This window comes from Pseudoliparis swirei, chromosome 9 (assembly GCF_029220125.1).
Source record: "Pseudoliparis swirei isolate HS2019 ecotype Mariana Trench chromosome 9, NWPU_hadal_v1, whole genome shotgun sequence".
Lineage (NCBI taxonomy): Eukaryota > Metazoa > Chordata > Actinopteri > Perciformes > Liparidae > Pseudoliparis > Pseudoliparis swirei.
In genome coordinates, this window is record NC_079396.1 from 22,976,284 (window position 1) to 22,994,870 (window position 18,587).

The following is an 18,587-nucleotide window of genomic DNA, read 5'->3' on the forward strand; positions in this document are numbered from 1 at the left end:
AGCCTGCACAGATGCTGCATCACAGCCGGCTCTATGGCAACAGCATCATGAAAGACTCTCCCCCCTCCCCCACCCCCTCCTCCTCTCTCACTAATGGCCCCTCTCTCCTATAATTGATATGAAAATCCAGCTGCCAGGTGCTCCAACGCACGAGACGACAGGCCGAGCCACGCCGACGCCTTCGGCTCTACGTGGACGCGGCGGCCCGCTCGCCTACATCGTGTGTCTTAAAGAATACGTCTGTTTATGTCCTTCTTACTGTCGAGGCATCCTATGAAAATATTTGAAGGAAGGAAGTCTGCAGCCATGCATGCGTTCGGCTCTGCGGGGCGCTGCACGGAGCTGGTTGATAACATGCTGATGTTCAGCGAGTTCATCGCGTTTACCGTCTTAGTGATGATATTTGCTTGCTAATTAGCAGTTAAGACAAAGTGCAGCCGAAGCTGTTTTGCATGTTATTATTTTTGCAGGTAGTTCGTAATAAATAAGTAAATCTTTTTTTTAAATATATTTTTTTAGCAAACGTGATTTAAAAAGCACTAAATAGTTCATATGTAATATCAAAACATTTTCAGTTGTGGATTTGGAAGAAAAACAGAATATTACTGGACTTTAAGGCCCTTCATACTTTGTGGCATGTAGAGGCAGCACTGAGGGGAAATATACTTAACACCGTAATATAATGTAAACATTTGGTTGGATATGTTACATTATTTTAAAATGTAAATACATTTTTGGAAGCTCGCTTGCATTTGCATTAGCTTTGCTAATTTCCTCGGCGTTGTGCGCGCTGCACACAAACGGACGGACGACATACGAATCTGGAATGCAACATTAAATTACCCGCTTTCGCCGAAAACGCCCATAATTGTGATTCTGGTCCTTTTTTTCGATGACGGTCACGTCATTTCACGTCCTCACCCGCATCCTATGAAGAGGCCGCAATCACTTCAGCTGGAAGAATGAGTGAAAGGCTCCTCGAAAGCTTCCTGAAGATGCATTCAATTGCTCAAGGTCGGCAGAACGTGGTGCAGGAGAACTGGGGTCGGGTTAAGGGGGGGGGGGGGGCTACACGTGTAACCTTGGAGAGACATTGTTTTAAGTGTTTGTGCACAGGAAGAAGAATCAGGGCCTGGGATGTGGGAGGAGAGGGTGAGGAGAGAGAGGCTGGGGGGAGGTGGGAGGTGGTGGTGGTGGTGGTGGGGGGGGGGGGGGCTCCCATCAAAGGATCTCTCAGACTCTACAAGGTAAGGAGGGCTGTCGCAGAGACCCTGAAGCCCCTCAGACCCTGAGAGCCGAACACGGACGGAGACGCAGACGGATACACGGAGCGAGATAACACACTGAGGTCAACATGACGTGGCGGGAGGTAAGCGTCTTATATTCACCGCTTTGTGTTTAAGTCCCTTATAACTTGGAGGATAAAAAAATAAAAAAGTAGCTAATTTAAAGCAGAACTTTTGAGACATTTTAGGACATTTAACTCATATGGTTGTGAAGAGGAGGTGTAACAGTGTTGAACTACCGGTCACTGACACACTGACTGGTTTGTGTATATCGTGTAGTTTGTTTTTTTATGTCTATTTTAATGTTTTTTAATACCCCGCGTGTCATAACTTCTCACAGCTTTTGGTAGACGGAGCGGTCTGAAGAAGTAGATGTTTGGTGATCTAAATACAGGCCGCCTTTTGTTTATGGCCCCTTTCTCCCTGGAGCTACGTAGTCGGCAGTTCTGGCGCGCCATTCTTGCAGAGCTGCTCGGCACCCTGATCTTAGTGAGCGCCATACTGGGTGCCTCTGTGCCGGGGCCCGGAGAGGCCCCCTCGGGACCCCTGTACCCGGCAGTGGCAGTCGGCGTGTCGATAGTGGCGCTGGCGCACTGTTTCGGAGAAATAAGCGGCGCACAGGTGAACAGATTACATTACATTGTATATTTATTTCCCTGATTGATTTTTCTTTAATGCCGGTGACATTAACTTGAGTATAAGTACCAATACTACTTTATGTGAGGCCTTCAAAATAAAAGTAATCATTATTGCCGTATATGACATTATCAGATTGTTAATATTGTATTATTTGACTGTTATGCCAGTCAGCTAGTTTAGTCCAATGTATCCCAACATGGGGGTCCTGGACCCTCAGAAAGATCAAATTTCTGCATTATTTTGTCTCATCTTCTAACCTTTGAAAATAAACATATAATCGATACTTTTACCTTTTTAAGTCTCAAACAGTTATATGATGAAACCATCTGGGAAGCTTACAGGGGAAGTCACTCCAGATACTAGTTTTGTGGTGACAAAAAGGTTTCATATAGTTTGATCTGTGACAACAGAATACACCGTATTTTATATTCTTATCTTCTTCTTAAATGTAAAATCCTAAATGTAACTATAGCTGTCAGATAAATTAAATGAAGTAAAAAGTACAATATTTCCCCTTTGTCGTAAAATCATACAATAAAATAGTAAACAAGCTTAGTTACTTTCCAGTTTTATTGTTATTATTTGTCATTCCATGTTTGTAACATTATCTCTCTCTCTCTCTCTATATATATATATGTATATATATATAATGTTAAAAATACATTTTATATATATATACATTTGTATATATATAAATATATATATTTCTATAAAACAAAAATATATTTTTATATGTAAAAATATATATAAAATATATTTTAAATAAATAAATAAATATATATATATTTACATATATATATATATATTTATATATAATTGTATAAATATCTATATATATATGTATTTAATATATATATAAAATATATACAAATGTATTATATATATATGTTTGTGTGTGTGTGTCTGATCAGGTGAACCCGGCTTTGACTCTGGCTCTGTTGGCCACGCGTAAGCTGGAGGTTCTCCAGGCCGTTGTCTACATCGCTGCTCAGTGTTTGGGGGCCTTCTTAGCATCCGGGGCCCTTTACCTGGCCCTGCCCGTCAAATCCACCGCAGAACACTTCGTCAACAGGGTCGGTCCGCCAGAGTTTTAGACGCTTTACCTTTTAAAGCTCAAAAGACTTTCCACCTCGAGACTTTTCTTTTCCTTTGGCCGACCTCTCCTCCCTCCTTACGTCCTACCTCCTCACTCAGGTTCCTATCGAGGTGAACGCAGCCCAGGCTGTGGGCATCGAGGTGTTGTGCACCTTCCAGATGGTCTTCACCGTGTTCTCCGTGGAGGACCACCGACGGAGGGAAAGCTCAGAACCAGGATACCTGGCCGTTGGGTTAGCTCACACGGCTGGAGTGCTCATCGGGGTGAGCGGAGCTTCCAGGCTGGACTACCAGTTGTAGACAAATAAACATTTGAAGTCATCTGGGCTATTTTCATTCAACAAAAAGACAAACAAAACAGATTTCTTTGCGTTATTTTGTCTTCGAAAAATACGTTTATTTTTGTAAAACCTCAGTTTCGCATAATTTTCTGTGTCATTCAGATTTACTTTAACTTTCCAAGGATTTTATCTCACAAGATTAATTCAGATTAATTGGACCCTTGAGTGTATGTAAGTATGGCAGCATCTAATCAGGGTGTTTTTCACTGGTGTAGGAAAAGGTGACAAAATAAACACATACAGATAATGGGAATTCGATCTGAATATCACCTATTTAACTGAAGCATGTATGACACAGTGTACCACTAACTCCATGGATGGAGAGATGACAGCAGGGACCGGCCCGGTTCTTCACAAGCCGACCGTAACCATGTCCAACTCATTGTCAGGGACAATGCGAATGCAACAATAAGAGACATTATGGTATATCTACCATAACATCTGTGCTGGGATGTAGCCAGGTAACACAGAGGAAGCCAAACCACGTCGAGAAAGATCCTCTGCAAAAATATTAGATTAAAGCGGGAAAAAACAAAACAAAGACAATCGATGTTTTTTAATTTCTGTGTGTGTGTGTGTGTTGTTTTCTGTCAGGCGCGATTCTCCGGTGGGAGCATGAACCCTGCTCGCTCTCTGGGTCCAGCCATCGTCACTGGATTCTGGGAAAACCACTGGGTGAGAGATCAGGCTCCATAAAGACTTGAAATACGACTGTGACTTGTTTATTTTTACAATTTCTATGGCATAGTTTACTCTGACTTTTCTATTTATGTCATACTACAATATGCCATTGTTTAATTCTGGGGTTATGACAGTTTGATGACACAATACAACCCAATTTTCATTGCACATTAGCCTGTGCCATTATTACTTTAATAAAGAAATACCAAATTTAAATGGCGTACTATGCTATGACTTTTTTATGCCATGAAATTCAACAACATGAAATCTTTATGACTCTTTTTTGGCGTACTATTCTTCAATCTTGTTTTTTTGCATTTAGTTTCACTATATACAATATTATTTGTTATATTATGTTTTATGTGATACTATTTTTAATAATAATTTTTAATAACTTTTTTATGGCAATATTAAATTAATATTTATATTTTGTGGCATACTAAACTATCACTTGTTACAACATTTTTATGGCATACTAAACTGTAATTTCTTAATAAAATGCATTATGACATTTTTTATAACTTAAAAAAGAGTTTGTGAGAAACTCGTTACTCTTACTTTTTCATAATTTGTTGGCATAGAAGACTTTTTACATGTTATTTTTCTGAAAAAAACAGTGTCATGTTTTTTAAATGTTATTTTATGACAATTTCTCTGCAATACTATACTTTTAATTTGGTATAACATGTTTTTACTATGGATTTTATGGCATTTTGTGACTTACCTAATACTAGGACTTTGTGTATGACATCATGACAGTTTTGTGACATCTTTACCATACTATGATGTTTTTTGGATTTTTACAATATTTTCATTGCATAGTCTGATTTTTTATAATATTATGTGACATAATATATCCTGGCTATGCCATTATCTTTTATATTTCCATGACATTTTAATGTCAGGGTTAACCCTACTTCATGGTGTACTATACCATGATATTTGATAACCATGACATTCTATGATTACCTTGTATACTATATCATTATTTATTACATGTATGTGGCATACTATAATTACTTTTGTATTACTTTCAATGACATAATATACAATTACTTTTAAATTATCTTTTTTCATATTCATCCTATGCCACGCTTAGTGACCAACTATACAATTTATTTTGTCGCAACATTTGTATACCATACTAAATTATTATTTTTGTATTATTATTATTAGCATTAATATTGCCTCAGGTGTAAAGCTCAGTGAATATTCGAGCGCTTCCAAGAGGTTCACTCGTCCTGAACCCTCCGTTGGGCCCCTCCCCCCCTGCAGGTGTACTGGATCGGCCCCGTGTTCGGGGCCATGCTGGGCGGCGTGTCCCACGAGTTCCTGTTCGCCCGCAGCGCCTCTCGCCAGAAGCTGGTGGCGTGTCTCACCTGCAAGGACATCGAGATCGTGGAGGCGGCCAGCGCCACGGGGTCGTCTCTGTCCACGGTCACGCAGAACGCCAGAGCCAAGCAGACCAACAAACAAGACAACAACTGAGAGGGAAACAAACAAGACAACAACTGAGAGGAAAACAAACAAGACAACAACAAACAAGATAACAACTGAGAGGAAAACAAACAAGACAATTACAAACAAGACAACAACAACAAACAAGACAACAACTGAGAGGGAAACAAACAAGACAACAACTGAGAGGAAAACAAACAAGACAACAACAAACAAGACAACAACTGAGAGGGAAACAAACAAAACAACTGAGAGGAAAACAAACAAGACAACAACTGAGAGGGAAACAAACAAGACAACAACAAACAAGATAACAACTGAGAGGAAAACAAACAAGACAATTACAAACAAGACAACAACAACAAACAAGACAACAACTGAGAGAAACAAACAAGACAACAACTGAGAGGAAAACAAACAAGACAACAACAAACAAGACAACAACTGAGAGAAACAAACAAAACAACTGAGAGAAACAAACAAGACAACAACTGAGAGGAAAACAAACAAGACAACAACAAACAAGACAACAACTGAGAGGAAACAAACAAAACAACTGAGAGGAAAACAAACAAGACAACAACTGAGAGAAACAAACAAGACAACAACTGAGAGCAAAACAAACAAGACAACAACAAACAAGACAACAAGTGAGAGGAAACAAACAAAACAACTGAGAGAAACAAACAAGACAACAACTGAGAGGAAAACAAACAAGACAACAACAAACAAGATAACAACTGAGAGGAAAACAAACAAGACAATTACAAACAAGACAACAACAACAAACAAGACAACAACTGAGAGGAAACAAACAAGACAACAACTGAGAGGAAAACAAACAAGACAACAACAAACAAGACAACAACTGAGAGGAAACAAACAAAACAACTGAGAGGGAAACAAACAAGACAACAACTGAGAGGAAAACAAACAAGACAACAACAAACAAGACAACAACTGAGGGAAACAAACAAAACAACTGAGAGGAAAACAAACAAGACAACAACTGAGAGGGAAACAAACAAGACAACAACTGAGAGGAAAACAAACAAGACAACAACAAACAAGACAACAACTGAGAGGGAAACAAACAAAACAACTGAGAGGGAAACAAACAAGACAACAACTGAGAGGAAAACAAACAAGACAACAACAAACAAGATAACAACTGAGAGGAAAACAAACAAGACAATTACAAACAAGACAACAACAACAAACAAGACAACAACTGAGAGGGAAACAAACAAGACAACAACTGAGAGGAAAACAAACAAGACAACAACAAACAAGACAACAACTGAGAGGGAAACAAACAAAACAACTGAGAGGGAAACAAACAAGACAACAACTGAGAGGAAAACAAACAAGACAACAACAAACAAGACAACAACTGAGGGAAACAAACAAAACAACTGAGAGGAAAACAAACAAGACAACAACTGAGAGGGAAACAAACAAGACAACAACTGAGAGGAAAACAAACAAGACAACAACAAACAAGACAACAACTGAGGGAAACAAACAAAACAACTGAGAGAAACAAACAAGACAACAACTGAGAGGAAAACAAACAAGACAACAACAAACAAGACAACAACTGAGAGGAAAACAAACAAGACAATTACAAACAAGACAACAACAACAAACAAGACAACAACTGAGGGCCACAGACAGGAAAACAACTGAGAGGAAAACAAACAACACAACAACTGAGAGGAAAACAAACAAGACAACAACTAATAAGACAACAACTGAGGGCCACAAACAGGAAAACAACTCAGAGGAAAACCAACAAGACAACAACTGAGAGGAAAACAAACAAGACAACAACTGAGAGGGAAACAAACAAGACAACAACTGAGAGGAAAACAAACAAGACAACAACAAACAAGACAACAACTGAGAGGGAAACAAACAAAACAACTGAGAGGGAAACAAACAAGACAACAACTGAGAGGAAAACAAACAAGACAACAACTGAGAGGAAAACAAACAAGACAACAACTGAGAGGAAAACAAACAAGACAACAACAAACAAGACAACAACTGAGAGGGAAACAAACAAAACAACTGAGAGGGAAACAAACAAGACAACAACTGAGAGGAAAACAAACAAGACAACAACAAACAAGATAACAACTGAGAGGAAAACAAACAAGACAATTACAAACAAGACAACAACAACAAACAAGACAACAACTGAGAGGGAAACAAACAAGACAACAACTGAGAGGAAAACAAACAAGACAACAACAAACAAGACAACAACTGAGAGGGAAACAAACAAAACAACTGAGAGGGAAACAAACAAGACAACAACTGAGAGGAAAACAAACAAGACAACAACAAACAAGACAACAACTGAGGGAAACAAACAAAACAACTGAGAGGAAAACAAACAAGACAACAACTGAGAGGGAAACAAACAAGACAACAACTGAGAGGAAAACAAACAAGACAACAACAAACAAGACAACAACTGAGAGGGAAACAAACAAAACAACTGAGAGGGAAACAAACAAGACAACAACTGAGAGGAAAACAAACAAGACAACAACAAACAAGACAACAACTGAGAGGAAAACAAACAAGACAATTACAAACAAGACAACAACAACAAACAAGACAACAACTGAGGGCCACAGACAGGAAAACAACTGAGAGGAAAACAAACAACACAACAACTGAGAGGAAAACAAACAAGACAACAACTAATAAGACAACAACTGAGGGCCACAAACAGGAAAACAACTCAGAGGAAAACCAACAAGACAACAACTGAGAGGAAAACAAACAAGACAACAACTGAGAGGGAAACAAACAATACAACAACTGAGAGGAAAACAAACAAGACAACAACAAACAAGACAACAACTGAGAGGGAAACAAACAAAACAACTGAGAGGGAAACAAACAAGACAACAACTGAGAGGAAAACAAACAAGACAACAACAAACAAGATAACAACTGAGAGGAAAACAAACAAGACAATTACAAACAAGACAACAACAACAAACAAGACAACAACTGAGAGGGAAACAAACAAGACAACAACTGAGAGGAAAACAAACAAGACAACAACAAACAAGACAACAACTGAGAGGGAAACAAACAAAACAACTGAGAGGGAAACAAACAAGACAACAACTGAGAGGAAAACAAACAAGACAACAACAAACAAGACAACAACTGAGAGGGAAACAAACAAAACAACTGAGAGGAAAACAAACAAGACAACAACTGAGAGGGAAACAAACAAGACAACAACTGAGAGGAAAACAAACAAGACAACAACAAACAAGACAACAACTGAGAGGGAAACAAACAAAACAACTGAGAGGGAAACAAACAAGACAACAACTGAGAGGAAAACAAACAAGACAACAACAAACAAGACAACAACTGAGAGGAAAACAAACAAGACAATTACAAACAAGACAACAACAACAAACAAGACAACAACTGAGGGCCACAGACAGGAAAACAACTGAGAGGAAAACAAACAACACAACAACTGAGAGGAAAACAAACAAGACAACAACTAATAAGACAACAACTGAGGGCCACAAACAGGAAAACAACTCAGAGGAAAACCAACAAGACAACAACTGAGAGGAAAACAAACAAGACAACAACTGAGAGGAAAACAACTGAGGGCCACAGACAGGAAAACAACTGAGGAAAACAAAAAGACAACAACTAATAAGACAACAACTGAGGGCCACAAACAGGAAAACAACTCAGAGGGAAACAAACAAGACAACAACTAATAAGACAACAACTGAGGGCCACAAACAGGAAAACAACTCAGAGGGAAACAAACAAGACAACAACTAACAAGACAACAACTGAGAGCCACAGACAAGAAACAACTGAGGGCTACAGACAGGAAAACAACTGAGAGGAAATCAAACAAGACAACAACGAATAAGACAACAACTGAGGGCCACAGACAAGAAACAACTGAGGAAAACAAACAAGACAACAACGAATAAGACAACAACTGAGGTTCCACAAACAAGAAAAAACAAACAAGAAAACAACTGAGGGCCACAAACAAGAAAACAGCTCATGGAAACACACCTGCATTCTGCAATATTAGTTTTTTGGGGGTAATTGTCCCACATTAAGTTTCATTAGCCACCAGGACACTTCATCAACTAAGACCCGTTCACTAAGTTCACTAATATTAAGTGTTATACTTATGAATTTGACTTGTTGTGAGTCGTATCTTCTCTAAAAGTCTCACTTTTCTAAATTTGTAATCATTTCGGGTGACTTTGCGTTGTTTACATATGTCTGATGTTCTTGAAGCATCATGTGTGTGTCGTTCACACGGGGCTCCGGAGCCTATAAATATAAACAAAAGGAAGCGTTTTGCTCTAAATGTGCCAACCTTCACATTCCAGTGAGTTATTCTTGGAGGAGACACATTTTGGCTGAAATTAATATTTGTCCTTGTTAAAGCACGATAAAGGAGATGCACGTCACATGTGAGGTCCCGGTCGGCTCCGTTAGTCAGTAAGTGAAGGTTGAGGCAATATGGTTGAGATTAAATTGTTACTTTCAAATTTGCACATCATTAAAATGTATAATGGAGATCCATTGAAACGCCTTCTCCAAAGCCCCCTTGTGTTTGTCATTGTTTCATCCTGCGTCTGTGAATGCTTTGAAATGCTAAAGAGGTCCTCGCACTGCATTGTGGGTCCAATGACCCTCCCATTCACACTCAAATAGACCTTTTTTCCCGTAATGGTTCGAAAGAAAGAACATGTTCAGTGGAAATGAGCTTTGTAATATGAAATGAATACGCTGTGTGTGTGTGTGTGTCTTTGTGTGTGTGTGTTTGTGTGCATGTTTGGGTGTGTGCAATACTTTTTTGTTCTCACAAAACCGTTATTATGACTATCGTGTGTCATTGCTGTATTTGTCTTGTCTTCAAATATGTTTGACGTGATTAAAAAGTTGTCAGTTCAACCAAATTTACCGGAAAAAAATAAATATATTTAACCCTGCAAAGAGATTTTGGTTTTCATTTTGGTTTTGAGATATTCATCTCTTTTAATGACTTGGAATAAGTGAGGGAATGTTTTTGTTGTGTATTTGTATGTATTGTATCTTATATAAAAAGTTTATTTCTTAAATTTGAGTATTCATAATTTAGGTAAAACATACGGCACAATGCACGTTCTGGATTTGACTGCTGGTCTAAAATAAACCACGTTAGCATTCGTTATAGCAGTGTACACTTTGAACACACACACACACACACACACACAGACAGACACACACATATATAAACCATTTACACAGACACACACACAACCTGCACAATAGCTGTAACTGCCAAAGTGCCGCATTGTGTGTGTTCTTTCTAACATGTATAAAAGGGAGTCAAAAAACGGCCCACGCAGCATTCTGCATTCATTACCCCCCCCCCCCCCCACACACACACACACACCACTGCCAACCTGCCTTCACTTTACCCCAGCGCCACGCACACACGTGCGCGCACACACACAGAAATTTCACGGCTTTGGTCGAAACGTCGTCCTACTAAACACACACACACACACACACACACACACACACACACACACACACACACACACACACACACACACACACACACACACACACACACACACACACACACACACACACACACACACACACACACACACACACACACACACACACACACACCTCTGCCGAGCGCCTCCTAGAAGCCTTTGTCACAACAGAAGACAGAATCTGGCGTATTGTGTGAATCACTCTCGGTCCACGGCGCGCGGCTCGGTGTTTTTCCACCCGGTCGGGGCTTCGCTTTGTCCTCTCACGTCTCCGTCAAGTTCAGCTTCCTGTCCGCGGCCACCGGCCTTCTGCACCGACCGGCGGCCATTTGAACTCCTCTCAAAGGCGACGCCTTGGTGGCGGGATGTTCCTCCAGAACGATAAAACCGAAGCGATAAATGTCGAAACCGTGATGTGAGAAAGCGCTTCGTCGGCCGTGACTTCTTCTGCGCGTTAGCTTTAATAATATGTATTTCTCCTCGCCTCTCGTCCGCACGCGGCCCGCGGACAATGGTTCCACAGGGTCAGCTCAGCGCTGTTAGCTTTGGGCACTTCCGTCCGGGGGGCCCCCCAACTGTATTATCTGCACGTGTGTATATGTCTGCGTGTGTGATTATGACAGTTATGAAATGTCAACAAGACCACGTACGCACCCGAAGGAAACTTTCTTCGCTCGGCTCCAGCTGCTCTTCACCCCCCCCCCCCTGAATATAATTTCAGCACTTCCTGTCCTCTCTTCTATGGAGGACTCAAAATGACTTAAGTATAAATAAATAAATAAATAAACGCATGAATAAATGTAGGAATGAATAAATAAATGCTTAAATAAATAAATAAATGCTTAAATAAATGTATAAATAAATACAGGAATGAATAAATATAAGTTATAAATCAACAGGACATCATTAAATAAATATATTTCTACATTTCTGTATTTCTTCATTTATTTATATCTCTATTTATGTGTCCACACGTATTTCTTCATTTATTTATGTGTGACATTTACGTGTCCGTATATTCAAATGAGCTGGGCGGTCCGAACCTCATTGTTGAACAGGATTGGTCAAGTCAGGGAGCAAGACGGAAGTAATCGATCCCTAGCACTTGGACCTGTAAACGAACAGCGTTTATTATGCATTCGTGTCTGTACATTCTAAATACTACTGTTGTTGAGTCACGGAATGTAATTTAAGGATGTTTTCAGTCGAGAAGTTAGTAGTTTAAGCATCAAATCTGTGGTCGGTTTATCGAGATTTAGCCTAATAAGGATATGCGACGTTGATTTGAGGTCCTGCTCGCGGGACCTCTGAGAGCAGCCCGATCTCGGCAGGACTTTTTTAAATGCTCCGCTGGCTCTGACGTCTCCGTAGCGGCTAAACATGAGATATAATTAGGTTTTGGAGGATCTAAAGAGCACAACGAGTTTATTATTTATTAAAAGATAACGTTACATCAATTTGACTGAGATTAATAACTTCACATTGTAGCGACCCTGGGTCAGGATGGAAAGCTACGAGACGTTTTATAGTTATTACCGTTTATTCGGGAACAAGTACCAGGCTACTGTAGGCGACAGTGAACACCGCAACACATTCTACTCCACTGTAAAGTATTTTACAGTGAATAATTAGAGTAAATTCATGAACAAGAACAGTTGATGTGGTGACGTCACAAGACCAGAAAGACCGTCCTGCGTCCTCGAGAGTCTGGACTCCCAAGACCAGACTCACAAGACCAGACTCCAAGAAAACACGAGTCTGTACTCAGTGTACTTGGAATTGATAAACGGCTGAACTCAAAAAGCTGTCTAGGCTAACTTCTGCTAACGGTTAGCTGAGCGAGCCAACTTCAGCTTCATGTGCCAGGCAGAAGTAGTAGAGCACAACACACCAGATGCATCACACTCCTGTGACCAATCATGCTTTAGACAGAGGTTCGGACCGCCCAGCTCATTTGAATATACGGACACGTAAATGTCACACATAAATAAATGAAGAAATACGTGTGGACACATAAATAGAGAAATAAATAAATGAAGAAATACAGAAATGTAGAAATATATTTATTTAATGATGTCCTGTTGATTTATAACTATATATATATTCATTCCTGTATTTATTTATACATTTATTTAAGCATTTATTTATTTATACATTTATTTAAGCATTTATTTATTTATTCCCATATTTATTCATGCATTTATTTATTTATTTATTTATACTAAAGTCATTTTGAGTCCTCCATACTCTTCAGCTAAAAAACTCTACCGCTAAATGTCTCTCATAGATTTCCACTCCATTCCCGCTTTATCTGTTCCTCTTCTGGGACACCCTGCCTCTCTTTTGGCCTCGTTCTGGGGGGCGACAGAGGGGTTACGTTTGTTTGATTTAGGATGACCAGCAATGCCGCCGCCCCCCCCCCCCGCCCGCCCTTGGCCCTACAGGGGGATTATGGCGTCACCTGAGGCCCCTGGGGGGGGGGGGGTATTATAAAGCCCCTGCCTGGCCCTCTCCGCTTCGTCAGAGAGGCTAAAAGGTCCAGCGGGCGCTCCGTCTATCCCCGTCTCTACTTCACATCTCCCTTTAGCATCGATGCCCACCTCCTCCTGACGACTGAGCTCCACAGCCACGCTCCCTCGGCATCTCACCCCCGTGTCTTTGCGACAGGTGGCCGGAGGTGGCAAGTTGACCGAACCAACCCCGGTCCGTTGGGCGGATCCGTCTGTCGGCGTTCTGAAATCACGAGCGTTTTTTTCTTCCTTCTTTCAGTTGGCCGAGTCCGCTGACCGACAAAAAGGACGATTTGTTTTGCTCTTTTTCGGGGCTGAAAAGGTAAAGAGAGACAGATATTTTTTTCTTTAACGAGTCTTCTTCGTCCGGTGGGGATCCCAAAGTGATCGGTCACCATGTGGGAGTTCCGGTCCATGAATTTTTGGCGGGCGGTCTTCGCGGAGTTCTTCGGGACCATGTTCTTCGTATTCTTCGGCATGGGCGCCGCCCTGCGCTGGACCACCGGGCCTCACCACGTCCTTCACGTGGCCCTGTGCTTCGGGCTGGCGGCCGCCACTCTCATCCAGTCCGTCGGCCACATCAGCGGCGGCCACATTAACCCCGCCGTCACCTTCGCCTACCTCATCGGCTCGCAGCTGTCTCTTTTCCGCGCCGTTTTCTACATGGTCGCCCAGTGCCTGGGGGCCGTGGCCGGGGCCGCCGTCCTTTACGGGGTCACGCCCGGCAACATGAGGGGCAACATGGCGATGAACACGGTAAGAGGAGGAATGTGTCACGAATTCAGGTTCAGCTCAAGCTATTAAAACCCAACTGGTGACGTGTGTGTAAGAAATGTATTCGTATATGTCTTATGAGATTCATACTCTTTCATCCACCTGTGCGTCTCCAGCTGCAGCCGGGCATCAGTGTGGGGATGGCCACCACCGTGGAGGTGTTCCTCACCATGCAGCTGGTGGTGTGCGTCTTCGCCGTGACCGACGAGAGGAGAAACGGTCGCATGGGATCCGCCGCCCTGTCCATCGGCTTCTCCGTCACCATTGGACATCTCATGGGGGTGAGGCACGAGATCATTGACATAAAAAAGCAATGACTTAAAAATTTTTTTTTTTTAAAGAACAGGTAACAAGCGTCTTGTGTTTTAGATGTACTACACCGGTGCTGGGATGAACCCTGCCAGGTCCTTTGCCCCCGCTCTGCTCCTCAGGAACTTCCTCAACCACTGGGTGAGAGCTGCCGTCGAACTGAAGATAACAATCTGGAACAAATACATATAAAACTAGAATGGGCGCACTCGGTAGAGCGCATACCTTCGCATATCACAAGATTGGGCATTGAATTATGAACATTTTGGCATTAGTTGCATGCAAATTGACCGTGCTATGGTAAAAAGAAGATTTTTACCTTTTCATGACCTTGGCCTTGACCTTTGACCCGATTGATCCCAAAATCTAATCAAATGGTCCCCGGATAATAACCAATCATCCCACCAAATTTCATGCGATTCGGTTTCATACTTTTTGTGTTATGCGAATAACACGTATACAAATAAAAAAATAAAAAAATTAATACACGGCGATCAAAACATAACCTTCCGCATTTTCAATGCGAAGGTAATGACTGAACCCCGTGTTGACCGATGTCTTTCCCGCCTGCAGGTGTACTGGGTCGGGCCGATGATGGGAGGCGCGTTGGGCGCCATCCTGTACGATTTCTTGCTCTTCCCACGCATGAGAGGTCTGTCCGAGCGCCTGGCCACGCTGAAGGGCAGCCGGCCCCCCGAGAGCGAGGCCCAGCAGGACGCCCGCGTGGAGCCCATCGAGCTCAAGACGCAAGCCCTATAAACCTGCCCCCCCCTTCTCCTTGGGACGAGGGCCGAGGCCCTGAGCTACTACGCCAACCCCACCTCCCCCACCCCCCATGCCTTCACACAACATCGCATGAATACTAACCCGTGATACGATTTGTTTTCCAATGCCGCTGTAATAAAAATAAAAACGACACAAACCTTCAACCTCAACACAAAATGACACTCCTTGACCCCCCCGGAGTCCTCGCTCTGTATTCTAAACTGGACATTGTGTTTTTGGTATATATGGCGACCAGAACCGGAACCAGCAGCTACCTCGTCCCCGTCCGGGGGGCGAGGGCAGGATGAGGGTGAGGCGGGGATGTGGGTCTGATATGAGAATGGCGAGAGGGCATAGTGAGGGCGAGGGTGGATGAAGGGGTGGGGGTGGGGGTAGAGAGGGCAATACTCTGGGTTTGTGGTCGTTTCAAGTTGGGTTAGACCAGTGAAGATGGGCATGCTTTTCAATATTCATCTGAATTTATCTCCATTTTATTTATTTTTTAAGTTCCTTTTGTTTTCTGCACTTCAGACACAAGACGTGGATGTATGATACAATTACATTTTACCAAGGTTTCACTATTTTCCATCACTACATTTTACCCGTGGGTTTGTGTGTGCATGTGTGTGTGCCTGCTTGTGACCAGAGTGTGTTTACAAGTTAGTGTGCATACGTGTTTATGTGTGTGTGTGTGTGTGTGAGAGATCAAGATTGCAGATACACTACTTTTTATTTTGTTTCTTTTCCATTACCCCTCTCCTGTTTCGTACCAACAGCTGTGCTCATTTTGTCATCAGTTTTTAAGACCTGGTATGTCTCCTGGTTATTTGCTATGATATTCATTTTTACATAAACCATCTGCTTCTTTTTGTTTTGTTCTGAACCAGCGCAATCCAAAGGAAATGTTGTTTCCCAGACTTTGTTCACTGCAGATCAGCTGTTCAAGCTTTACATCGAGTCTTCTTTTATTATTTTATCCTCACTGGGAGCACAAGGCGTGTCAATAAACATTTCAATGATAATAAACATAAAAAGACTTGATATATTCTTCGTTTCATTTTTGTTCCTTTTAAATTTCGCCCATAGTGAGGTTGTATGGAGGACTTAAAATGACTTAAGTATAAATAAATAAATGCATGAATAAATACAAGAATAAACTAGAATGGGCACTCGCGCATACCTTCGCATATCACAAGATTGGGCATTGAATTATGAACATTTTGGCATTAGTTGCATGCCAATTGGACAAAAATGTATCGTGCTATGGTAAAAAAAAGATTTTGACCTTTCCATGACCTTGACCTTGACCTTTGACCCGATTGATCCCAAAATCTAATCAAACGGTCCCCGGATAATAACCAATCATCCCACCAAATTTCATGCGATTCAAGAAGATTTTGACATGTTCATGACCTTTGACCTTGACCTTTGACCCGATCGATCCCAAAATCTAATCAACTGGTCCCCGGATAATAACCAATCATCCCACCAAATTTCATGCGATTCGGTTCAATACTTTTTGAGTTCTGCGAATAGTTGATGTGGTGACGTCACAAGACCAGAAAGACCGTCCTGCGTCCTCGAGAGTCTGGACTCCCAAGACCAGACTCCAAGAAAACACGAGTCTGTACTCAGTGTACTTGGAAATGATAAACGGCTGAAGTCAAAAAGCTGTCTAGGCTAACTTCTGCTAACGGTTAGCTGAGCGAGCCAACTTCAGCTTCATGTGCCAGGCAGAAATAGTAGAGCATAACACACCAGGTGCATCACACTCCTGTGACCAATCATGCTTTAGACAGAGGTTCGGACCGCCCCAGCTCATTTGAATATACGGACACGTAAATGTCACACATAAAAAAATGAAGAAATACGTGTGGAAACGTAAATAGAGAAATAAATAAATGAACAGATACAGAAATGTAGAGATATATTTATTTAATGATGTCCTGTTGATTTATAACTTATATTTATTAATTCCTATATTTATTTATTTATTTATACATTTATTTATTTATACATTTATTTAAGAATTTATTTATTTATACATTTATTTATGCATTTATTTATTTATTCCTATATTTATTCATGCATTAATTTATTTATACATAAGTCATTTTGAGTCCTCCATAATAGTGAGGTTGCATGGGCATGGAGGAAAATGTGTGCTGCAGTACATATGTATGGCCAGTAGAGGACGAAAAGAGCCGATATCAGACTCACATTACATATTTGAATTGGACAAAATTCAATTGGACCAAAAATGAAAAATAAATGCTCAATAGTTCAGTGTGCTTTGAGAAAATCAAAGTTGTAACACGTTAGATAACCTTTAGGATATATACGTATATATAGGGATAAAGGAAGGGTTGTATATGTTCTACATTGTCTGTGTAGCCAACGCCTCGTTCCTCCGTGCCACACAGTTCCATTGTTGCATAAACACTATAAGAAAAAGATTTCAATGAGCCATACTGTTTCTAAATATTGACATCTTCAATAAGCTGAGAGCCAGATAGATTCGGTAATAACATGACTATATAATGTGACGGGCCTTATTATAGAAGTTTAATAGCAGGTGGAGAGAGACAGATGTATCCTAGTGTGGTAAAAATGCCTTAAAAATGTCATAGTATAGTATGTCATTAAAATTGTTAGTTTTTTATTAATTAAATTAAATTAATTAAATTAAAGTAATAGTGTAGCATTTAAACAAAAGTCACAATATACTATGTCATGAACTATAAATGGCCAGAATATTGCTTGCCAAAAAAAAGAAAAGCAATCAGAAAAAGGGATAGTATGTCATGAAAATGTCATGAAAGTGATAGTATAGTAAATCCATGAAGTAAATTATATACTGTATGTATAGTGTGGTAGGTCAACAAAGGTCATAGCCTCAGCTTGATAGCTCAATGACTCAGGCAAAGGTTTGCTATGACTCACGGACTCCCTGGGCTTCATAACCCAAGTTAGGACAAGTCCTAAAAAGTTATCAAAAGTCCTAAAAAAGTCCTAGTATAGCACGCCAAAACATTTAAACAGAAGTCATAATATAGTATGTCATGAACTATAAATTGCTACATTATTCCTTGCCAAAAAAAAGAAAAAAAATCAACAAAAAGTCATATAGCATGTCATGGAAGTGATAGTATA

The 18,587-nt window shown here is 40.8% G+C and overlaps 2 protein-coding genes across 2 annotated transcripts; both read left to right on the forward strand.

Moving 5' to 3' along the window:
• The first annotated feature begins 1,354 nt into the window (after positions 1–1,354).
• LOC130200021 (aquaporin-4) lies at positions 1,355–5,530 on the forward strand. Its single transcript, XM_056423964.1, has 6 exons — positions 1,355–1,369; positions 1,716–1,907; positions 2,837–2,998; positions 3,120–3,284; positions 3,956–4,036; positions 5,318–5,530. Exons 1-6 carry the CDS (start codon positions 1,355–1,357, stop codon positions 5,528–5,530), a joined length of 828 nt encoding a protein of 275 aa, XP_056279939.1.
• An 8,111-nt stretch (positions 5,531–13,641) lies between these two features.
• mipb (major intrinsic protein of lens fiber b) lies at positions 13,642–15,762 on the forward strand. Its single transcript, XM_056424024.1, has 4 exons — positions 13,642–14,342; positions 14,477–14,641; positions 14,730–14,810; positions 15,243–15,762. Exons 1-4 carry the CDS (start codon positions 13,983–13,985, stop codon positions 15,426–15,428), a joined length of 792 nt encoding a protein of 263 aa, XP_056279999.1. The 5' UTR covers positions 13,642–13,982; the 3' UTR covers positions 15,429–15,762.
• The last annotated feature ends 2,825 nt before the right edge of the window (positions 15,763–18,587 follow it).